A 25,406-nucleotide genomic window follows, 5' to 3' on the forward strand; every position below is an offset into this window, starting at 1 on the left:
TTTTATAACTCTCATGAACTCTCGCTCTAAGAGTCTGCATGAGATCTGAGAGTGTTACTCGATAATATGTGGCTGTGTGAGTTCACTGGCATTAAAGATAAAATTAGTTTAAGAACTTCTGGTAGAAAAACTACATTGCCCATAGCTGTACAGTGAAATCATCCTTGATTCTGACAATAACAAAAGTCACGTTACAATGCGTTTAAAAAAAGGCAGAAAACTCACACTTCCATGAAACTCTGTGAGATGTAATCAATAAAAGACTTTGGGCTTTATAATATTTTATGTAATTTGAAAAAAATATTGCTTTAATATACACAGTGTGTGAATGCACCCTAATTAAAATTGAATATATATTTAAAAATGAATAAATTATTTTTTTCCTGCTATGGAAGTCAAAAATAGCCTGGTTACAACTTTCTTCAAAATATCTTCCTTTGTGTTCAAAGGAGGATGGTTTGGAGGATGAGTAAACGGGTTCCTTTAAGTGGCTAAAATGTTCGTTACACTACTAATTTGCTGTTTTTTATAGAAAGATAGTTGTTATGTTTAGGTCAAATATGGACATGCAAAATAGCGCTTTAATATGTGCTTTATAAGGACAAATAATAATATGCTAGTAATGTGCATGCTAATAACCAGCTTGTTAATAGTGAGAATTGATCCTTAAAATAAAGTATTCCTTGAATGTGTGTGTGTGTTTTAATTAATAATATTAAGAAATGTATCTTGAGCAGCAAACACCACTTTGCAACACCACTAAATGTTTAACATTTTAAAACATATAATAAAGAAACAGTACATTTAAATCGTAATGATAATTCTAAATATTATTTTGGATCAAATAAATGAAGCCTTTCAGTAAAATAAATGTTGAGCACATTTTAAAACGAATACTGAGCATAACAGATTAAAATGAGAATCGTTTCTGATGCTGACTCTGGCAGTGGCAGTTTTCCCTGATCTCCTTATTAATTTAATTAACGTTTTATGTCAGATGGCATGCCAACAGCACTTGTGCCACCAACTGTTATCTAGAAAGTTGTAATGAAGGTGCACCAGACAGCACAACGTGAAATTTAGCTTTAGTTACAGTTACAGTTATTCAGTCAAAATAAACCACCAGTGACATTCCTATCCAGACAGTATTGCATTTTATCAGAAGCATTTTATCATTTTCTTTTTAGTTTTTAACTAAGGTTGTGTGAAAATGCACAAGCATGAGTCATAATCATAAACTGTGTCTGAGAAATACAAATTTAGTTGACCTTCTCTTTGAATAGGGCTTATGTGTTCTATAGAAAAAAATCCAGCAGCTGAAATGTCTTAGTCCCATAATTGCGTTCTCCTTTGTGTCCTTTGTCTTCAAATTGTTTTAGAAATGCACTGAAATGTTGTGCAGTCGGGTCTGTCTGGTTGGATGCTGTTTTGCTACTCTTACAGAAATCAGTCCCATCTAATTCAGAAATCTCTCCTTAGTCTTCCTCTAAATTCTTCTTCATTTGCTTTCGTCAGCTGGGCAGACGGCAGATGGAGTCCTTGGTTTTCAGATTAGACTACTTAAATACATCTGCAACAGGATAAAGAATCAAACAAAGGATTCAGCTCCAGTAAGCGCCGCAGCAGAGCGGTTCTTATGGTAGGAAAGTGGATGCTCAGTGCCAGAAAGAAAACAAAGGCATGATATGTGAGTGTTGGCAGCAGAACGCAGGTGGTTGTTTGTGTGGTAGCTTTTTAGGAAAGCCTGTTCTTGAACTGACACACACACACACACACACATAAACAAATGCAAAGCCAACAGCTCTCGACAGAAAACGTCCTGTATCCTAACTAATGACACAAAGCCGACAGTAAATTCTTCATGTAATCATAACAGCTATTTGTAGCATTGCACTGCAATACATGCATATTCTTGTAATTTGTGCTTAGTTGTAGTTAAGCTACTGGTACGCTACCAGAATTGCTTGTATTCACTATACAACAATTGAAAAAGCACAGAAAAATGAAGAAAGGCAACAGATTATAGCTGCGCAGCTCTTGACTGGTATCCGCTAATACTAAGCACAGTTAAGCCTGACTAGTATCCTGGATGGGAGACCTCATGAGAACTGGCTAAATTGCTCTGACCACAAACCGGTTATCAGTGGAGAGGACAGTGTTTTAGATGGATGCTGGATGTTTGTGGAGGTCGATGACTGGCATCCGAAAAACATACAACCTACACTAGTGATATCAAACAGATTATTATAAATTTGTTTTATGTGAAGATCACTTTAAAAGGAAAAAGAAACGTTTTACCATACTGTCAACAATTCTATTGCTATTCAATTTCCTTTTTGCATATCGATTTTACTATAACCCTTCTCCCGCACCAATAGATTAAAACTATTATAATACAAGCGATAGAGAAATAAACGGTTTTGATATTTATTGTGTTAAAATATCAAATATCCTTTTTGTTTAAGAAATTTGACTGAAGTGTCAGGAAAGAGCTTGAGATGAAACTAGTTATGATGTGTGGAAATATGGAAAATATAAAGTTAAGTAAAAAGTTTTCCATTCAAGCTGCATAATTCTGTCGAATTCAAATTGTATGAAAATATTATTTTAGGTATTTAAGGCACTTTTTAAATATGCTATTAGCAAGACAAAAATGTTCAAAAATGCAATTTCCATCACTGTCATTACCATCAAAGAATGTTAATTAACGCATAATTTGAGATGCGGTGGAAATTATCCTTTGTGGGAATTTCCATTACTTCCATGGGAGGAAATATGATTTATTTTCCTTTTTTTCCAGAAATCATTCTAATATGTTTAATTGGTGCTCACAAACATTTCAGCTGAGCTATTTAAGGATTCTTTGATGAACAGAAAATGTTTTGTTTGATAGAGAAAGTTTAGTAGCTTTACAAACGTCCTTACAGTCGTTTTCGATTAAATCATCCTTGCTGATTAAAATCAATCAATAAATGGTATAGGTCAAACAGCAGAGGATGGTGCTATAGCAGTGCCAGAGTCAGGGGTTTTATTCCCAAATTAATTAATTTAATTAAGTGCATACAATCTAGTAAAGTATGTTTTAAGAGACTTTATTTACCTAAATGATCATTCATCAGGAATTATCGGCGTGAGTATGACTAAGTCATTGCTATGATCATTGCATCCTCAGTTTCACATACTGTGGGTCTGAGTTTAATCTTTATCATGTATTTGTTTAAGGTGTGTGGTGTTGTGTGTTTAAGCCCATGTTCCAGGTCTGTTCCCTCTCTTCTGGATCTCCATGGTCCAGTAGTGCAGTGGTGTTGAGGGAGAGTGTGGGTGACAGATCTGGGACGGCTTAGCGGCTGCTGACTGACAGAGATAGAGTTAAGGGCCGAGGGTCCTTTCTGCTCGGCCCTCCGTGGAGCAAACCTACTTTGAAGCGCTGTAATTGTTTCTAATCGCCGGGCGGCTGTGGCGGCTTTAAATTTCACAGGGTCACCACACTCAGCCAAGCAGAGCGAAGGAGAGCAAGTGATCCAGGAGAGGAGGGAGACTCCTGAGAGGCGCTGCCTTCCCTTTCTTTTCTTTCCTCCTCTTCTCCACGCAGTGTTTGTGGAGAGACGCAAATGGAAGATTTCTAGCTGTTCTCAAATTCTCCTCCTTTTCTGTTCTTGACTACAGACCAGATCGCCCAGAACCCCAAAACCATTGTGTGTCCCATGATAGACGTGATTGACCATAACCACTTTGGATATGAAGCACAAGCGGGAGATGCCATGAGGGGAGCCTTTGACTGGGAGATGTACTATAAACGCATTCCTATCCCGTCTGAACTGCAAGGACCAGACCCCAGCGACCCATATGAGTGAGTGAAATCAGTCCTACAACGTTACATGCCAATGTTTTAAAGTCTCAAACTGTTCTTTCTAGTGTGCCGGCATAGATAAATAATGGAAAAGTAGTGAAGTGGAATGGAAAATATTAATTTGTTAATATGTATATTCATACGTATCTATTTTTAAATGCTATTTATTGCTGTGATGTCAAAGCTGAGGACATTACTTCAGTCTTCGGAATCACATGATCCTTCAGGATTTTTTTCAGGATTACTTGATGAATTGTTGGTAATATTATATTATTTTATTTGTTGATCAGTTTTCAAAATTCAAGTAAAGATTTCAAACATTATATACTGTACATTTTTACATATATACACATTTTCTACTCTTTATAGTGCCATTGTCTGCAGTTTGCACAAGATATAGAAACACAAACATACCATATATTCTTCCAAATCATAAACTCATGCGATAAATGGTCCTAAGTCTGGAAAATTATGCAGTGGAGAGGTTTTTTTGTTGAATAAAAAAAAGGCATAATCCAAAATCTTTCCATAATATTCTATTGTATTTCAATATTCTTGTAAACATTTTTTTAGCAGCTTTTCCACCACAGCTCACGTCAATCCATGATTCAGAGTTTCGTATTAGTTCTGCTCTCTAACCTTCAGCGTCACAAGCAGTAAAGCAGCTTTTCCCTACATTTCCCCTGATGTACCCTCACAGCCCCATCAGAAGGCTTCAAGTCTCCTACAGTTAATCAGAAATGTGTTTTTTCTAATGCTGATTATACTAGATATAGCCATTATTTTAATATTTCACTCTAAATTAAATTAAAAAGAGTGGGTGAAATCTCACACACCAAGTAGCTTCCTCTCAAGCTGAGACAATTTGAATAAATCGAAGCAATATGAGAAATATTGAATCTGTTATATTATAACTAGATTTTGTTTGATTTGAAACATTTGATGCAGTCAAATGGCTAAAAAATGAGTTGTTTTCTCAGGAAGTGCAAGTGATATGAGCGGAGAAAGAAATCTATTTCTCTCTGGAGTCTTTATATATGCAAATATGTTCTGCTGTAAGCGTCATCCACATAAATTGACACATACTCACACATACTATTTTGACTTTTTTTCTTTAAAATTATTTAGCAATTAATTGCCAGAAAAAAATACAACATTATTTTTTTCAAGATTATTTTACTTTTTTATGAATTTTTTAATTTACATTTAATTTTTAAGGCCATGATTTGAGTTTTATATTTTTAACCAAACAAAATCAAAATCTTTTCACCCTTGGATGGGAATCACTGCAGTGTTGCTTTTTTGGTCCCCTATCACATCACAGCACGTTGCGCCCCAGACTAGCCATACCAGGCATTAAGCTGTGGATTAATTTTTGGGGTGGATATGAGGTCTTGAGAAAATCAGCTTTCCTGACTGTGGCGGAGTGTGTGTTTGTGTTTATATGTGCAGGCGCACTGCGTCTCCTCTGCAGAAGTCTGAGTGAAGACTCTCTCTCACTCGCTTATGTACACCAACACAAAAACACACTCTTACACAGTCTTACAACCAGCCTTTCATGACTGTTGCTGCACACATGTGGATTAGAATGTTAACATTAGTGGGATGCTGCAGGGCTTTATCCACAGACCTCTGAAACTTTCTGTGGACTCCAGACCTCTCCCTCCCCTCGGGTTGCTGGTTCTTCTATATGCTGTGCCCAGTAGAGCCCACTGTAGTTCATCCAGCATCCCACTCCTCCTCCAAAGCCTGAGGGCAAGTCATATTTTCTGCAGTCACTGGCTCAACTTATGCCCACCTGTCAGGGATCAAACACACCTCTGTATATCTTTTCCACTCTGCCGGACTCTCAGCATTACTGACTACATGCGACTAGCGTGTGCCTACAACATTTAGAGAGCCATGCAGAAAAATTCCCTATTTGTCCATTTTTAGTTTTACATTTGAAAGGTTGACCAAAACAATACCCATACTTACACCCCTGAACATTATTCTTAATATTAATTACAAGTACAGACACAAAGGGGTTAGACAAAATAATGTGAACACCTGGGAAATAGTAGCAGTATTTCCTAAAGAAGTTGTTTTACCATCATTTGCCTTTAATATAGCTTCCAGTCATCTTAGAATCGATCTTTTTTGACTAGTCTCCTGTTGAACGCTTTCTATAAAAACATCTGCCAATTGCTTCAGAGATGTTAAAGGAGGAAACCTATTTCTCACTCTTCTCTCTAACACTGCCTACAGTAGTTTGATAATAGTTGAGTCTGGGTAGGGCAGATGGTGAATTTTGGTTCTCCAGCCATCCAGGTTTTATGATTGTGACTCGTTTTTGGATTTTAGCTGTGATTAAAATTTTAGTAGTGGAGAAGTTCTCCATTTGTTCTTGTTTGTTCTTTTGAAAACAGGGTCTTCAGAGTGGATACTGAGGTTGATTGGACACAATCTTTCTTTGACAGTCCTTGTCGTTGATATTTAGTTTTTGCCCACTATTCTTCTTCTTCTTGCCTTCATTGATCTTGCCATGCTTATGCATGCAGCTTTATGTATAAATGCATTACTTTTGTACTATAAATACTTGGCAACCCCGTCATCTGTTATTTATTCACAATACAGCAAGACCTTGAGTACCTTATAGTTTTTGTGAAACAGTTACCACAGTACAAAATATGAAAACCAAACGTTTAGGCTATGTATTGGTAGGTTACTTCTTTATAGCAAATTTGTTAAATGGTGTCCTGATACTGATAACTGATAATCCTAATAGTGATTTTGTTTAGGATATGTAAAAATGATACTACTTAAAATACATGCCGACGCTTCAAACGTATTTAAGGTGTTTTATATTTTTGATCTGAAGTAAAAGTTATGAAAAGCAAATCTGAGCATAGGAGCTATGGATTTGATTTCTCTAGTGACTGAAGTTTTATTCATTTTGTGATTTGGCGAAAATGCTTATGAAAAATCAAAGCAGGGGAAATGCATACAAAAAATCAATGCAGAAAGTAATATTCTTCATATCTTCAGTAATACAGTCTGAGTACTAGGAGACATTTCTCATTACATGCCAGTCTCTGAGGGGAATTAAGAGGGATAGTTGGACAGCAGGATGCAAAGACAGTGCAATACTAGAGTTCAGTTCTGAGAGAGAAATGCATGTAGTTCTAGTGTTTTTATTTCACACCATGCCACCAATAAAACTCAACTCCCACCAGCTCACATTTTACTCTGACCTGCATATCTGTGCTCTCATTCTCACTCTCTTTGTCTCTCTCACAGGAAGGGTGGCTGAAATGTTTGCTACGAAACATTACTCATGAATGTGACACTAAACCCTCAAACATTTCAGTGGGTTTTTATAAATTCGATCTATTATGCAGACCCAGGCCTGTTTGATGCATAGTGCCAAACCACAACAGAGATTTGTTGCCTTCCATTCCACGAGTGTACTGTCACAAACAGTTCTGTTTAACTCTGTCTGGTGTACCAGGCAGTCCTAAGTCCCCCGTATGCTGTTTATCTTCCCCTTCAATTCTCTGCGAGAAGTCCCCCTACAGTACATAACATCTGCCTAAAGCAGTTAACAAGCCAAAGTTAAGCTGACGTGTCTCTCCTCGCGCACTCGAGCCTCTCGCGTGGGCTAAGACTCTTCCGTCAGAGCCGTGTTGCTAGAGGGGTGACGTCTCCTCTGCCAATTTGCTAACTTTACTTCTGAAGGAGCAGGCTGAGGCATTTTTATGAGGGTGAAAAAGAAGCATAGGAGGGGAAGACAAAATGCATCCGTTCAGTCTCCACGCACCCTTTTTGCTCTCTCCGTGAGACATCTGCGCTGAAAGAGAGATGCGGAAACTTTGCGACGTGACGGGTACGTAATGAGCCTCTCCTGCGAGCCGCCCTCGACCGTGGAACCGAATCCTTCTGGCTTTCGAAATCCCCCATCCTTTTATTTTAATACTTTATTACCTCTCGCCTCGACTGCTGGCTGAGCAACCTAGACTGGCGCATTCGCATGTGTGAAGCGTACGCAGCTAAGAAGCCTTAATATAGATCTTACCGCCTGTTACAAGATGAAAGCGGGCCCTCTATCTGGATCACAGCTCATTTGTGCAACGACTGATCCGCTGAGAAGTCAGAGCTTTCTTCCCTGACTTCTCTCTGATTGATTGAGAGAAGAAGAAAGAGTAGTAAACCCAACGTATTGGCGTTAATGGAAGCGTAGCGAATGATTCACCTCGCTACCTTGCGACATGCGTTAGCTGTTGGGTTAAATTACATTACAACCCCAGTCTGTGAATCTATCCCAACCTACAGGGAACTCGGAGCTGAACTTGAATCCTTGTCCTCACATCGCCCCCTTCTGGCCAGGATGAGAAGTCTCAGTCAATTGCAGGGGATGATAACAGCAGGATCCTATTTCCATATATTACAGACCTTATTGGGCCTTTATTCATTAGAGATGGCTTTCTATAATGGGGTCGCATTGTCCCCTATCTTCCGCCTTTCTCTAAGGAGGAAATGAATAATGGATTCATGGTGTACATATGCTTTAATAGTGATTCACAGCCTTGCCTTTCACACGTATGCCCTTGCTTGCCGTGTTCAACACCTTGAACTCACAAAAATGTGCAAATGTATGAAGTTTTCTCTCCAGGTGTAATGGGATTCCTGTGAAGTATGATAGATGACAATGGACTCAATCCTTTCTCCGCCTTGCCGTCTCTGTCTCTTTCTGTGTCTTTCTCACTTTATGCATACTCTGACCTTGGCTTCAAGGAAGTACATTGGAAATGATTTCCCACTACAAATCTCTTCTAAGTCCCACACAGTTTCACGTGACTTTAACCATTTAATACGCAGCTGCACAATAGGACTCAGAAAGAGATGATTATGCCGGTATTCGCTCCCCTCCCACCCACCATTCAAGCAAGATTGGACATTTCCAAATGGAGGTCTTTTCTACTGAGAATGGAAATCTTCCTGCTGAATTTGCCAGGGACGGGAGTAAATAGTGGATTTATATTTATGGAAATCACAGGGACAGCGGGGACGATGGGAGGGAGAGAGAGAGAGAGAAAAAGAAAAGAAAAGAAAAGCTGATGAGCTCCTCAGCCTGTGTCCTCCTTGCTCCACAAAGACATTTAAGCTTCATAAATGTTGTATTTGGGGAGAACTTAATTGGATTTATGTTGCTCAGGTCTTGAATGCAAATTGTGATTGGCATCTGCGTGGCTGGCACTTTTTCTATGATTGAAAGGGAAAGGGGTCCAGCATGAAGGTAATGCAAAAACATTTTTGTTTTCTTCTTTTTCTGTCACAAAAACTTTGTGACACCTTATTGTAAATCGGTAGCACTTTACACTTTAACACTTTAGGTGTCATTTGTTAAAATGAGTCATTATGTATTAACTGCCATGCACAAACAATGAACAATACCTTTACTACAGTATTCATTCATCTTTGTTAACATTAGTTAATAAATATACCACCCTTCATTGTTAGTTCATGTTAGTTCACATTGCATTAACTAATGTTAACAAACAGAACTTGTGATTTTAATGATGCTTTAAATTAACTTTAATAAGTGCTAAAATTAACATTAAGATAAAAAGTATTGTTCATTCTTAGGTCATGTTGTAAACTAATTTTAGCAAATAAAACTTATTGTAAAGTGTTACTATAGTGCTATAGCCATACACATTCGAACAAATGTTTTAGGAAGCTTGTTTTAGTTTCTTGAGCTTTGCCTTTTTTAAGATGCTTTGTGGGGTTAATGCATCTTGAGTATTAAAGGCTCATCGCGGCTGCATTTGTTTAATCAATAATACAATAAGAACAAAGCAAAATATAAAACATTTTATCTGTTTTCTGTGTGAATATATTTTATCATGTAATTTATTCCTGTGGTGGCAAACTGAGTGTCGTGATCATTCTAATATGATTTCCTGCTTAAGAAACTTTTCTTATTATAATCAATGTTACAAACTGCTGTTGTTTAATTTATCTAGGCCAAATACCATCATCTCTAGAAACAGACCAATTTTTTTCAGGGTTTTTTGATGAATGGAAAGCTTAAAAAGCAGAGTTTGTTTGTTGTAACTTTGTAGACTTTTAAGTCTTTAATACTTTTTTTAAATATAATCTATGTTTTTAAATAAAATTGAAATAAAAGTATAATCTTGTAATAAATGTACCCACATCCAGTTGAGTGATAAATGTCTTCAAAATAGGATGTGTTATCTTATGTAAGGGCCAAAAACAACCTTCATTAACCTCCTGAGACCCAGTTATGGAGTTTTTGCCTCTGTAGTGGACATTATATGAGCTCACATGTCACAGTTTTAAGTCTGGATGTCATTCAGGGCTTTTTATAGATATCAAATGATTGGTATCACCATGACTGCTCCCTCTTCTAGGTCTTCAAAAATTAATTTAGTCAAAATTGCAGATCTTTGTGGAAATATGAGTATATTTTGTAAATTTCTAGTGATTTGAAAAAAATTACGTTGTTTTTGTCTTTTTGATATCTATTCATGCCATTTATTTCTACCGAAGACATAGAATAAAATATTAAAAAAAACTTAATTCACAAAGCTTTTTTTCTGGGTCTTGAACTAAGCATTGAGTTGATCAATTATAAACTGTAATTAATTAATAATTTAAAGCATTTATTCATTTTAACTTGTATATGTGCTATTACGTTTTAACATATAAAGTGTAAATGAGTGTTAATGCATTATATACAAAAACCAATAAACATTAAACATTATGTATGTAGAAATTAGTACTATAATTGATTAAATAACCTATTATTAAATGCTGTAAACATTGTTGTTCATTATTGGTCCATGATACCAAATACTCCAATGATAAAGCAAATATTAACAAACCAAAGCTTATAGTAAAGCGTTTCCAAAAATATGTTTCTTTCACATGTCCTTACTCTGAATGTATGTCAGGAGAGACAGAGATCGATGGCAGCTGCTCTTAGGGACTTTCTCTGAAGGGCCGTCTCCAAACAGCATGAACAAATGATTATTTATATTAGAATGAGCACAAAGCAAACAGACCCTTTAACTTGGAGCCCATCCACAGAGGACAGAAACATGGAGCCACACAGACTGACAGCACATTCAACTAGAATACAATGCACAAACTATGTCTCTCTAGTTCTTGCAGAATAATTACCATAAGTCAAGGGAGCGAGCATCATTGTGACTCTATATGTAAATACTTCTCTCTCCCCTGAGGCCTGTTTCCAGAGATTATGGTATTTAATTGGGGAATAACACAAATTAATAGTCTAAAAAGAGTCTAGTCACAAGACACTCGCTCTAAAAATGGCAATTGTTGCAGAGTTTACAGAATCACCTGCACCAATTACCCCTTAGTGTTGCATTTTATTAGCCCCAGTGGAATCAGCAGACCACCAAGAGGGCTTGTCAACACAGGGCATGCATGTCCTCAGGGAGTCGTTCTGTGTGTGTGTGTGTGTGTGTGTGTGTGTGCATGTGCTTGTGTATTTAGGTCACTGTGCTGAATGGTAATAGAAATGAGAGCAGTATTAGAGTGGCCAGTGTGTGAGAAGGTGATGAATGCTAATGAGTGTGAAACAGGGCTGAGAGGTCGAGACCCCACTGAGTCCCTCAAGACCCTGAGAGAAAGTTGCCCCAGAGATTGTCCTACATACAGACGGAAAGAAGAGAGTGTGTGCTTGTTTCGCACCTACTGTTTAGAGAATGGAGCATCAGTTCCCCATCTTCACTCAAAGCGTTCTATAATTACGCTCTAACTCCACTGTCTCATTTCTTGTTTGTGTTTGTTTGTTTGAATATCTGGATGCAAGATTCTTGATTTTTGATATTTGTATAATTTTGTTAGTGTTTTCTGTTAGTATTATGTTTGTTTTAAACAGTAAAAGTTATCGTTGTTTTGGTCGGTTTGACAAGCATTGAGTTACAATTACATTTTGTTGATCACACGGTTTACATTTATGCATTGGTTAGCCCAGCCCAAATGGAATTCTCATTTGATTGAAGTAGTATATGTGATATTTAGGTCATGAAGGTCATATATATGTGTGTGTGTGTGTGTGTGTGTTGTTTGTTTGCGAAAACAGATAACTTATTTTTTATTATTATTATAATGTTTTTATAGTTTTATTGTGTTAGCTGTGTTTTTTCACCTAATAAAAAAAGAAGTAGTTTGATTGAGGTTAATTGGAAGGCATAGTAAAAAAAAAAATTGGAAAAGTGTGATATGTGAAAATCAGATGATATACATATGTACTTTTAAAGCACAAGGCATTTTTAGCAGTACTGTTTAATTAGTGAGCTGACCCTTTTAATCTTTAACTATTAGAAGTGCAGATACTTCCATTATTTTTTCACTGGTTTCCATTTTCCTTGCTACTTTCTTAAGAAAAATCAGAAAAAGCATCTCAGAAGTCATGAAAACCCAATGTGTTCTCATGCACAAGGTGTTCTTAGTTTTATGCTGTGTGCACAAAAAGAGAGGCCGTGTTTTGTGATTGATTCTTTTCCACCCTCTTTTTGCTTTCAACGTGAACAGACAAATGGAAACTTGTCACTTCCTGACTGAATAGTCTTTTATTTCCATTATAGTACACCAAAATATAAAAAAAAAAATGTCATCATTCACTTACCTTTGTGTTGGACCAAACCTGTATGACTACCTTTCTTATGTGAGAACATAAAATAAAATAGTTTGAGAAATATTTCAGCGTTTTGTTAAAGGAACATTCTAGAATTTCTTGATGCCTCTTTTTACTGTTTTATCTTCTACGAAAAAAGAATACGTTTTTGTTTTTGTTTTTTTTATCTCTCTGATTATGAGTGTCATTTCTTAATAAAGTTTGATTTGTTATATGTTTCTTATTAAATCGTTCCCATCTTTCTTCCACACTTCTAATAGTCTTAAAAAACTGCTTCCTTGCAGTCTGTTAACACATGTGCCTGTGTAGCAGAGTGAGAATACCCAACATCCTGACTTTCCGTATTAAAATCCCTCCTCGCTCCGGGCAAAATCACACAGATCCCCTCCATGTTCGTTTTCACTTCACATCGTCTCGCAGGAAGGGCTCATCTTGTTAGATTTATACTTAGCTAGGGGGTCTACATCCAGAAGGACCCCCTATTTCTCTCCCTCTTTTATCTTCCTCCCTCTTCTTCTGTAGTAAGGTATTTGACCTGGTGGTATGCTCCAGTGGTGCAGAACACTCCTGATGAGAGGGTTTCTATGCTTCCTTCACCTGCCTTTTCGTCACACGCACTGACACTAGGCCACATCGACCCACACTCTCCCCTCAGACCGAGGCCTAAATAGCCAATCAATACGACCACCGCCGCTGTTCCTACATCCTTATATTTACCTCACCACGCAACCGGGCCCCTGAAGTAATCAGCTCCCTGCTCTGTGTCTGAATAAGAGCCCGAACGTTGAAAACAGACACATCCTAAATGGACCGTGTCATTGTGCATGCATGAACGCACTGGGAGACGAGAGCGTGCAAATACAATCAAGAGCCCTAGCTGTGGCTAGAGCCGTCAAAGAAACTTGTCAAGTCGTCAAAGCTCCCCGGAGCCTGTTGATCGGTCGCTCCAATCATCCCCATCGCTGATTCTTGCCTCTCCTGATGTCTAAGTGATTCTATTTCATTCTTTCGGAGTCTCCTCGCTGGGTGCCCAGCTGATCAAATAAACCATCGGCGAACCCTACAGCCAGTGAGCTGGCGAAGCACCCGCACAGTCCATCGTCTGCTAGAGCCAAAACACAAACGTCCATTCCAGGATGGCATGTTCCACAGCGTCACAAAATCTGCTGGAGCTGCTGTTACCGCTGGCGGTGGAAGGGAAAAAAGCAACATGGTCATTTCTCCAGTGGAGTGCTTGTTCCTCCATTAGCTGCCTTAATTGAGTAGACTGTTATATTTCAGCACCTTATTAAATCGGAAGGAAGCAGGCCAGAGAGTATTACGTGAGAGTAAATTGATTTTGGCGCCATGCTGCTCATCTACTTTGGCCGTCTGTACACAAACCCATTCCTTCAATTATTGTTTATGGCTTGCCTCTTTGTCTTTGCTCTCTTGCTCATTCTCGTTCATTCCCCTCTCGCTTGCTGCTTTTAGCCATCCATAATATTTTGGCTCTGCTTAGTTTAGATCACACAGAACCCAGCACTTTGCACTTTTCATCCTTGTTAAATGCTGACCATGAGGTTTCCACCAGATACTCTGCACTCGGTGGTCACATAATTAGCTCATTTTAATTGGAGAAAAATCTGCCTGATATAACAGTATGTATTTGTAGGTCGATCCATCTGTTTCAGCCTGGCCTGATGGCATAAATGTACCTTGGTGCACTTTTTAGTGAGACCTGCGTACCAACAAGTACATATCGCTGCAGTTTCCAAAAGAAATGAACACTAGAGGCAGTAAAACCTTTTATTCCTTTTCACACAACTATGGCTTTGATTAGTAATTATTTGAAGAATATCATGTTATGACTTTAAAACAGTATTAATATGCTGGGAAATTCGAAAGTTGATGCTTTCGAACTTTAGCAACATTTCCAGCTTCATATCAATGTGCTTTCATAAACGGTAGTTTTGTTCGGTAGCTCAGGGAGTACAGAGATGTACTTGAGAGGCGAGGAACTAAAATCCTGTGAAACTACGGTTCGACAAAACAGTTCAAATCTGTGTAAAAGAAAGTTTTTTCTTTGAAACTGTGGCGAAATCTGCATTAAGTCACTTAAATCTGTGTACGTAATTTTACGAGACCAGGTTGATCTGTTTTGTTGTTCTGCCTTTGATGAAAGATCATATAAAGTCTTCATAACAAATCCTTCCTTTTATTTTTTTTTTCTTTACTTACACAGATTCAATACATTCTTATTTAAAAGCTCTAAAAAGTATAACTTTTTTAACATTTAAACAGGTTCCTTAAAATATTAAGCTTTCAACATAACAGTTAATATTTCTTCAGCAGCAATATTACATTTATTTCTGAAGGATCATTTTCATGGCACTGAAAACTGGAGCAATGGCTATTGAAAATGCTTTTCCGTAATGATAATAGATAACATTTTAATATATGTTAATATAGAAAAGAGTTCACTAAAATTGTAATCAAATTGTACTGCTGTATTTTAAATTAAATAAATATAGCCTTGCAGAAGAGACTTATGACATATAAAAACTCCCAATGTGTTTATTTTTGGTAATAATTTTTTGATTTCTTGGTACACGTTGATTCAGATGTTACCCGTTATTCTCAGTCTCAATTAGGCTTGTCTATGCTTTTTTAGTTTATACAAACAGTTTAAAGAGGACAATTGGAGAGTAACACCTCTTAGTAAACACAGCTGTCAATTTCACTGACTGTGTAAAGGCCACCCATGATGAATAAATGAGGCCTGCCACCCGCACCACTCTCACCAACGATGGATGAAATGTCCGCCCATAGATCATCTCAGCTTTATCCCCAATGCTCAAAATACTGAATAAATAAATCCAGCACAAATCCTCTCTCAACCCAGGGCTCTCTTTCGTCTGTGCAGTGTGCAAGTGCAGTATATGCATAACCATAATCCCAAAACATGCTGTCATTCCAGCCCTTGCATTACCATATTTCATCCCACATGCTCTATTAAAAGATTGCACTACTTACACCAACAGACACTTTGTACCGCTTCATGTCTGCTTTAGCCAAGTCTCTGGATACAAATGCCACTGAACAACTGGAGAGATCCATTAAATCCATCAGTATCCCCTCTCAAACCCCATTGGCAGGCATAAGCCCCGTAAGTACATGTGATATAACGACTGAATGCAAGTTTCGGAAGCACAGTCTGCATTAATGAAAATAGCACAATGAGGATAACAGCAACTCATCTGCATGTTTGGTTGACATCTGCTTAACTGCAATCCTCTCTCACTTTGAACTGCCTTGAATTGGCCTCTAAATCTTGCTTTTCGCATAAGTGATTTTGACTGGACTGTGAGCCCGATCGTGTCAGTGAGCAGAATTCAGCTTCCAGCTTGTGTCTGATTCTACCATCAGGGACTGTTTGCAGATGTAGATTATGATTCACCTTTCAAAACACAGAAGCCTGGGGAGATGCATGAAAGTAAAATGAGCTTATTAATTCATGCTATGATGGTTCCATGTGTTATATTCTCTGCTTCTGTACAGTGATGTGCAGAAGTGATGCCCACTGGATCCTGTCAAAATACACACAGACGGTCTGACAACTGGCATATTGTAACATTAGCACAATTGTGTGGTTCAAATACTCTATTTATATATGGATCTATCTATCTGCATATCTATCTATCTGTCTGTTAAAATAACTGTTAGTCTTTTTAAATATATTTTAAAATGCCATTTTTTTCTATGGTGGCAAAGCTGTCTGTCGGTCATCTCTGTAAGCTCTATAAACCTTCAAACTAGTATTATGCAAATCTTTCAAGGTTTGACATATTTGGCTAAACAATTATATGAGTTGCTTTGAATTCTCTTTATTGTAATTCTACTCATTTACATTTAAATGGCAATTCTGCAACCTGTTTGCTACTTCAAATGCAGCTGAATTATGGTTTTAACTGGAAATTAATTATGTTGAATATGGAGTTTTACACTATACGTGATAGTGCAAGCAGCAAAGAGTTTCTCTCAATGCATTGTTGGATTTGCATTCGAAGTTGCACAACTTTACGTGAGTCATACACATATAATAAACCCGCTGACTGTCGAACTACTTTCCTGTACCAGTTTGCTGATAATATAGACATGCAAGCCCTAGTGTATCCACCTACGCATCAATATAGATTTTATTGTCTTATATTTACATTTATTGATTTATTCAGTATAACCCAAAGCCATTTGCAAGTGAGAAATAATATAACACATGTGATTCATCATAAGAATTTTATTAAATGCATTTATATTAAGTGACTGTTCCTTCGAGGGGTTGTTTGACCTTAATTTGTAGTCCTTTTTGCACACTGTCCTTCAGGTTCTATTAAGACTTTGTCTAAAAAATGCAGTATGAATTCTAGGAAATGGCTGAGCATGTTGGTCTTTCTGCTTCCCGCAGGTCTCCTGTCATGGCTGGAGGCTTGTTTGCTGTAAACCGACAGTGGTTCTGGGAACTGGGAGGATACGACACAGGCCTTGAGATCTGGGGCGGTGAGCAGTTCGAAATATCTTTCAAGGTGAGTTAAAGCATCTGGGTTGATCCAGCTACGCAATTCGCAAATAATACATCAATTCTCACAGACCTTAGAAAGACTGTTTCCGGTTGTTGGCCTTTCAGACCAAAATAGTCAAACAGAGCACAAGAAGACCCATTAAAATGGATCCCTAGGCACCCCCTCCAAAACCACATCCAATAGCTCCTGATCCATTGCCAACTGCTAACTCTAACTATACCAGATTCCTTTTCTCACACTTAATGTGAAGGGCTCTGTCTGTCTGTCTAGACAATCTTTTCTCATTCTTTTCAACAATAAAGCCCGAATGAGATTGGACGGCAGAGGTTATTTTCTTCACTGTGTTACTAAGCGAAGCCTCAAAGCCAAAAGCACACCAGTCAGCCAAAATAAGGCGGTGAAGATAGCGGAGCAGTGAGTCTGTGCGTGTGTGTTTTTGTGTTTAGACTGGCTAGACTGCTGAAACTAATTAGATTGTGTGATCCGGTGATTGGCTGTGGCTCTGAAGTGATTCGGTTTTGATTAGCGGGGCCAAAACTGGCGCCGATGGATGTGAGGAAGTGTTCTATTTATCAGTTCTGACATACCTGCCACCCCACTCTTTTTCATTAGACTCTCACTTGTGCTGGCACTGAACTTTGTTATTGGAACACCATCCTCTGCGCCTCTCTAGTAACTATGGCAACCCCAAAAATAGTTTAGAGTCTAAAACGTCTGTTTGACAGGATTTTTTATTGTTATTTCTTTTTATGCGTGATATTTGCCTGTTACTATTTGTCGTGAAGTTGTACCGTTCACATTTGACCTTGAAATATGGCCGTAAAATACTCTATTTGAAAACTTTGGTACTGTAACACTGTGTCTCCATTCAGATTCCAACATGCAACTACAAACTGAAATAAAAGCCGTGGCTGATTAGGCCTGGCGTCGTCCCACTGATTGGTTGCCTGCCACACTCCATCCAAGTTTCATCCATCTGTTCGATGTAGGCAGCTTTCTAAATGCAATTCAAGTCATCTTAATATCTAAAGTCCTGCCATGGCTGCCTCCCTTCATGCTTTATGATAAAAGAGGCTGTGAAAAAAAATGTGAAAATGATTTCTAAAACTTCATTTGTTACATGGCTTCCTCGTTTATCCTCAAATGAGGGATCGGCAGGGGCTTTTTCTCGCTCGCTTTGTAGCGCTGATGTTTCGAGCGATTCTCTCCCCATAACGATGGGGTCTGTGAAGTTAGCTTGACCGCTAACCCGCCGCCTGGCAGGAGAGATAGGTCTGTGCGGTTTGATATCTGCAGACAGCTCTCTCGAGCCCAGCGGGTGACCGAGGAAGAGAGAAACCATCAGACTCAACTTGTCCAAGTAAAATCCCCTTCCCCCCGCCTTCTCACCTCCCTCTGTGTGTCAGTGGCCCTGGCCGAGTCCACACTCCAGCATGCCTGAGCCAATACTCGATACGGACAGGCACATCAAAGCCTTGGCCTTAGTAGAACGGAAAGAGAGAGATGGGAAGGAAAGCATATTGAACGCACTGCTTTCTTTCTTTATCTCTCGCTTCTTTTGGTTTAAAGAGGAAAAGTAGAGGCACAGGCGTGAGGCAGTAGAAAAACTCTAGTTCTTTCCTTCAGCGGATGCCAGTCGATCTGTAATTGGAGCCCACGGCGAGGACATTGCTTGTTGCTGGTATGATGTGGAAGAGTAGCAATATTTCTAGCTAGTCTGTCCACATATTCCCACCGAGACCTTCTCAGACTGAATGTGCAGGAGCTCGCAAGGATGTGATGCATGAGGCTTTTTGAGCTTTTTCAACTGTCTGAGAAAATGAAGCATGGAGACAACTCCGTATGTACTACGATGTAGTATAAATGTTTGAGAGTGTGTGTGCGTATGTGGTTTTAGGTATGGATGTGCGGAGGCAGTATGTATGATGTGCCTTGTTCGAGGGTGGGCCACATCTACAGGAAGTACGTCCCCTACAAGGTGCCTTCAGGGACCAGCCTGGCAAGAGTGAGTAGAACTTCCACTATACTTCCAAATGAGAAAGGATAGAGTGTTTCTCTACAGTGGCCCAATTCTGCTAGTTTATAGTGCTCTAGATTCACAATGTTCCTGAGATCTTATTCATATTTTTGTACGCATGATAAGTAAAAAGTACAGAGAGTACGGGTAAAACTCAGTTCTTGACAATGTGCATATGGACCTATATATACACCCTTTACAGTTTTCTATATTTCTGCATAAATGTGACCCAAAACATCAAGTACTCAAAGTAGACTAAGAGAACCCAAAAAATATGCAAAAATATTTCTTTGTCGTTTTTTTATTGAAAAAATCTATCCATTGTTATTTATCTGTAAGTGGCAGAAGAATGTGAATCTTTGATTTCGGTATTTGGTGTGGCCCTATTTTGCAGCAATAACTGCAGCCAAATGTTTCTTTATAACTGCTGATCAGTCAATGATGTCTGTGGGTTTCCTTCTATGGTGTGGACTTTGACTTGGCCATTCAAAAACGTTTTTTTTACACTTGATGTCATTGCCTTGCATGACCCATTTTCTCTTGATACTCATGGACAGATGAACTGTCATTTTCCTGGTATAATTCAGATTTGATTGTTCCAACAATGATAACACGTCATCCTTGCCCAGATACAACAAAACAGGTCCAAACCATGATACCACCATGTTTCATAGATAAGATATGTGTTCTTTTTTCCAAACATAACAATTCTCATTTAAAGCAAACAGTTCTATTTTGGATTCATCTGTCCACAATACCTTTCTCTACTAGCCCTCTGGCTTACCCACATGATCTTAGCAAACTGCAGAAGGGCAACTATTTTTTTTTGTTGTTGTTGTTGATGTTTTGGAAAGCAGTAGCTTTCTTTTTACAACTCTGCCATACACACACATAGATTTGTAAAAATTTTCCAGCCTAATGAGCAGCAACAACTCTTTTTCCTAAGGAGGTCCTAAGACATCTCCTTTGTTTGTGCCATGATTCACTTCCACAAACATGATCAGACTTTGAAAGGTTCTTTAAATAAAACAGGGCAGGCACAGACACCTAACAGTCATTCCACTAAATGAAACAGACTACTTTCACCTTCAAATTAACAGCTAATCCTAGAGATACACATACTATTGCAATGCACAGATATGTAATACTGTTCAAATGAAAATCATATATTTCCCTTTAATTCGTCTCACAGAACCTGAAGCGGGTCGCAGAGACATGGATGGATGAGTACACAGAGTATATCTATCAGCGCCGGCCTGAGTACCGCCACCTCTCCACCGGTGACCTGACCACTCAAAAAGAGCTCCGCAAACACCTCAAATGTAAAGACTTCAAATGGTATATGAACACTGTGGCCTGGGACCTGCCCAAATATTACCCACCTGTGGAGCCACTGCCAGCCGCCTGGGGAGAGGTGGGTGATCAAAGACCCTGTTAAAAATGTGCACATGCCTGTAATGAGCAAAATGCAGAATTTAAAAACTGGCTTTCATTCAACCTATTCATGATTTAAGATCTAAATAGCTACATAAAGATGCTTAAACGGAACTTGAAAGGGAATGAATGTAAGTGGCTGTGAATTTGCAAGAAATCAGTACACTTACACGACACAGCAATATGAATAAAATGCATTATTGTGTATACAGTAACAGTGGTGTATGATGGATGGATGGATAGATGGATGGATAGATAGAGCAATAAATCTTCTGGTCAGATCTGTACAGTTTTGACACTCTGGTGCCTTTTTTGTTCTACCTCGTTTCTCTTTGTTCATCCATTAGTGGGTGCATAACTTTCCCCCGCTTGCTTGGTTTGAGATACGCACTAAAAACGACACAGTCGTGAATACATCATGCCAGTACAGGTATAGGCGCGCGCATGTGTGTGTGCGCATATGACATAAAGTTTATGTGGAAATGTTCATTGATTTATGAGAAGCACTGCCTGGTGAGATATAACATATTTTTCACCAAAGACAAGCAGGCAGCCGATCCTCACCTAAACCCGCGCCGTCTAATATACAGCGACATCACATCGTAACCATTGTTTGCATCACTGCTTCCTAATCCATAAATAAACAGAAGATGCGTAATACATTTATTCCTCAAGCTGATACAGGAAAACAGGCTATTCAGGTCATTCATTATCATCCGGGCTTCCTGTGCCAGAACAGCGGTTCTCTGGAACATGTTTGGAGCCATTTCTCTCCATCTGCAATTCTGCCATGTCTGTTATAGTGGGGGGTATTTAATATGCATGGACTGATTCCCATCTTGTGCATTTTGATGGGCCTTTTTAATCACTGCTGAATGATGTACCTCACAGACATCATGCCTTAATGATTCCCCCCGGGGAACACCATCTCCTCTTTTTTTTTCAATCCCCTGCTGTGATGTGTCAGAAATGGCAAGTAATAATTTACAAATGTAATTAATTTCCCATCCGAATTAATTGGAGGACTGACGCTTACCGTAAAGCGTATTCACCCAACTGAACTGCACATACAGACTCGAGGTAGTAATGGAAACGGTTTGAAATGTTTCAGTGGAGGCGGTCCAAAAAAGTCCATTAAGCCAACAACATGCCGTCCGTTTCACTTATTGGCTCTCTCTGCATTAACGACGTAAATTGATAGTAAAAAGCAAAGGCTGTGTGCCGTGCGGATGTGGAACCTGCTCGGGGGAAATTTATGCATGGTAAATATCTCCTTTCCTGAGGCGAAATGATAGTAATTTGACTGTCAGGCTGATAGCTTCATACGCCACGCTCTCTAGCTGGTCTGCCCGCACAGCCACCTGTCACCCCGCCTGATGTATTGCACAATAAAAGAGCCTCATTGGACTTTCGAAGCCACCCCCACGGGCCGTGACAGATAGAGAGAGAGAGGAAGGGAGAGAGGTAGCTAAGGAATGAAGCAAGCACTTGTCGGCATTTTCAGCAAAGGACAGGGGTCACCGACTGCATGACCCCTAGCTGACAGGGCAGTGAAATGGGTAAGCAGGCTGTCAACCATATGCCACTCGCCCACCTGCACGCGTATATACTCTCTCTCTTTTCCACAGCTGTTTCATTGCATCTTCAATACACTCACGTAATTTAAATAATGCAATCAGCAGACTTTTCAGTCACTTATATGCTCATAGCCATTGCTGCCAAAGGCTGTTATAGCGTAAATGCAGTTGTTAGGTTTCCTGTGGCTTGAAAAGGAAGAAGAGAGGAGAGACCCATGCTGATTTGGTCTGATTCTGCTGCATTTACTTCTAAAGAGCTTGTGATTACATGCACTCTTGTAGTGCAACCTCCTATGCTTTAATTTATATTCTTGTTTTATTTCGTGGTATAAATATTATAAATCAAAATTTATTTCCTTTGTGTACCCCAAAAAAGAAATGCTACACTGTGAACAGGTAGTAAGCACTGATGATTTGACTTGAGCAGCACTTAAAATGACTCGAGAGGAAATGTTCTTGCTGTTTCTTTCTAATCAGCACAACCTCCTGCTGAATTCTAGAAAAACTTTTAAAAATGACAAGAACAGAGGCTTTCGAAAAGCCACAACACTGGCTTTGAGCTTCTTAAAACATACTGGAACACATTTATAGCTGCTCTGACTTCACGGAAATGGGGTTGGATAGTAAATTGCTTGCATCCAGTAGTAAATTAGATTCTAATGCATGTCTTTGTTACCGTGTTGAAAAAGTCAAATAATTCATCCTGAAAACATCACTCGGCGGCAGGCGCAAGGCAGGTCCAAAAGAGAGCGCTAGGCTGCTAATAGACAAGAAAATGAATTAAACATGTTTTCTTTTTATAACCTCTGGAACAAAAATAAGCTTTTAAGAATAAACTGGCAAGGCAGAGCTTGGTGTGACCTTGCTTTTCGCTTTCATTTTGTTCCATTTGTCAGACTCGTCCTCGCTCGATTCTCCAATCCAGCTTATTTGAAAAGAAATCACAGCTCAAATCAGGTGCACCGTTTCCTTTCCAGTGAATAATAAGCAGTAAAGTGTTGACCTGAACTGTAATAAAGACCAAAGTAAGGGTTAGGACTTTTCATTCTGATGTCACGCATTGTCCTCACCCGCCTCAGAAAGCTTGTAGCGTCCGTCTGTTGTAGAAACCGGTTTGATTGCATTAGGTTTCAGCTGTGGCTTAAACTCATTCAAACATTTCGAGTGAATTTTAGTCTCTCTGACAGCGAGCAATAGCAAATGCATCAAGTCACCAACAAGAAAAATCAGCTTTAAGTCATGCATTCACAGAGCAGAACGCACAGAGCAGAACTTCATGTTGATTTGTGCTGCCTACTAACTGATTTCCAATTACTTTCAACAGTCATGCCTTGCCAAGAGCTCAAAAACCCTAAATCCCTCACCTCAATCGTTCAGGATTCATGAGCGTGAGAAAAACATATTTGAGGAAGCGGGCTCCAACAAACACTCTGTAATCTGTTTCCTCTTATGGCCTTGGTATGCAGTGCACAATTTTAGCAGTGGAAGCTTATGCATTGTGCATGCACTACACTGCACAGCATAATATGTTCCACCACAGTTCATCCTCTTTGTTAGGTCTCTTTCTGTGTGTGTGTGTGTGCGTGTGTATGTGAGTGTGTGCGTGTGTGACCTTGCCCCAAGCCCTGGTCCCCTCATGTCTCCCTAGTGAGGTGAATAAGTGAGCAGAATTGGCCCAGAACTGCTGCCCGCACTTCTGTGTCTGCTCAGGAGGCAGTGGCTCCAGCCGCTCATGCATTATTGAGCTGCACTCTGACAACAGTCGGTACACCTGAATGCCTTAAAGAAAATTAGGCGACCTGGACAGCCAATCAAAAGATGAAAAAAAGAGACCAGTATAAGGACAAGGGGCAGTGGAACTCTATGGAGTTCATGCAGTGGGGAAATTGCACACGTCTTTGTGAACAGGTGTATTTTGAATGAATCATTCATTAAATAGGCCGATTTAGCACTTGAACAGATTGGAGACCAGGGGTCGCATTGAAGCTCACGGCACAGTTGTGCAAGAAGTGAAACTTTTGGCTGTTTCCTTGAATCCACATCTGAGAGCATTTTAGAAGCAATCGTTATTGTCAGGAAGGTTTTTACTATTATGACTATTATTCATTTATTATTTATCAGGTTTTGTCGAAATTATAATAAAGACCAAATGTTGTAAACATGAGTAACCGGAATACAAAGGAGTCATTTTTGTTTCGTTGTTTTTAGCAAAAGCATATTGTGGGCATGAATCATATACAGATAAATCAGTATTTCTGACACATTTTAAAACATTATAAATGCATATATATTTTTGTTGTGGGCTGCTTAGTTAAAAATGCTGGCAGAGCAGAACATTCCTTATTGTCGAACCGTGTATAATTTATTCAGTACTGATAAATTATATAATAAACATACAATATTTAACAACTGAAAAAGTATTCGTTTTGTGTATTTCATGCTTATTAGAGTACTCTTCTCACATCGCCTATACTGTGAAATATTGTGTGTGGAGCGTTGTTTGTATGTGTGGAGTTTCTGGCTGTGTCCAAATCCACGTTTTCCATGATTGTTAAGATGCTACCTTATAACACGAGTATAGGCAGAGGGATAGCTCACTAGCTGAAATAGTGCTTTTGCGTGTTTTAAAGTGCAGATTTGTCCTACAAACGTTTTGATCTCCAATTCCTTGTTTTCCAACCTCGTTAGATACAATGACGATGCTAAGGCTAACCTTGTTATATCCTTCAACAAATCTATTTCTTTGTCCGTAGATCCGTAATGCGGCCTCTGGTCTGTGCATCGACTCCAAACATGGCTCCACGGGAACCGAGCTGCGTCTGGACACTTGTCTGAAAGAGGGTGCAGAGCGAACATGGGCACACGAGCAGGTATAAAGCTCCGAACTGATGATAGCGTGACATGAAGCTCATTCTGTGATAGTCTCCTTGAAATTGAGAGAATCGCTGTTCCCTGTGGTGGTTAGATTTTCACGTTTGGCTGGAGAGAGGACATCAGGCCCGGGGATCCCCTGCACACCAGAAAATTCTGCTTCGATGCTATTAGTCAGAATAGCCCCATCACCTTGTATGACTGCCATGGTATGAAAGGCAACCAGCACTGGAGCTACAGAAAGGTAATAGTCAAAAATGTGGGCTTATCAAAACTCTCTTTATTTTAAATTCTTTTAGCTTCCTCAAAACTTGCTTTTTCGTATAAATGTACATATACCTTTAAATATAAATAATTTTTGACGTTATGGGGATAAAATCTATTACAGTCTACATGAGTAATGTTTTACACCCAGGTGTTACGTTTT

General features: G+C 39.0%; 1 protein-coding gene across 2 annotated transcripts in view; it reads left to right on the forward strand.

The window, feature by feature from the left end:
* galntl6 (polypeptide N-acetylgalactosaminyltransferase like 6) overlaps positions 1-25,406 on the forward strand; it is a 146,450-nt gene that overhangs the window by 119,256 nt on the left and 1,788 nt on the right. The window contains exons 7-12 of one of the 2 annotated variants that reach the window (XM_043241715.1): positions 3,667-3,850; positions 16,966-17,083; positions 18,978-19,085; positions 20,290-20,511; positions 24,862-24,978; positions 25,074-25,223. In XM_043241715.1, the coding sequence (XP_043097650.1) occupies positions 3,667-3,850; positions 16,966-17,083; positions 18,978-19,085; positions 20,290-20,511; positions 24,862-24,978; positions 25,074-25,223 (899 nt within the window). The remainder of the gene's footprint in view (positions 1-3,666; positions 3,851-16,965; positions 17,084-18,977; positions 19,086-20,289; positions 20,512-24,861; positions 24,979-25,073; positions 25,224-25,406) is intronic. The other variant, XM_043241787.1, reaches the window with a different exon arrangement.

The sequence above is a fragment of the Puntigrus tetrazona genome, chromosome 1 (assembly GCF_018831695.1).
Source record: "Puntigrus tetrazona isolate hp1 chromosome 1, ASM1883169v1, whole genome shotgun sequence".
NCBI classification, from domain to species: Eukaryota; Metazoa; Chordata; class Actinopteri; order Cypriniformes; family Cyprinidae; genus Puntigrus; species Puntigrus tetrazona.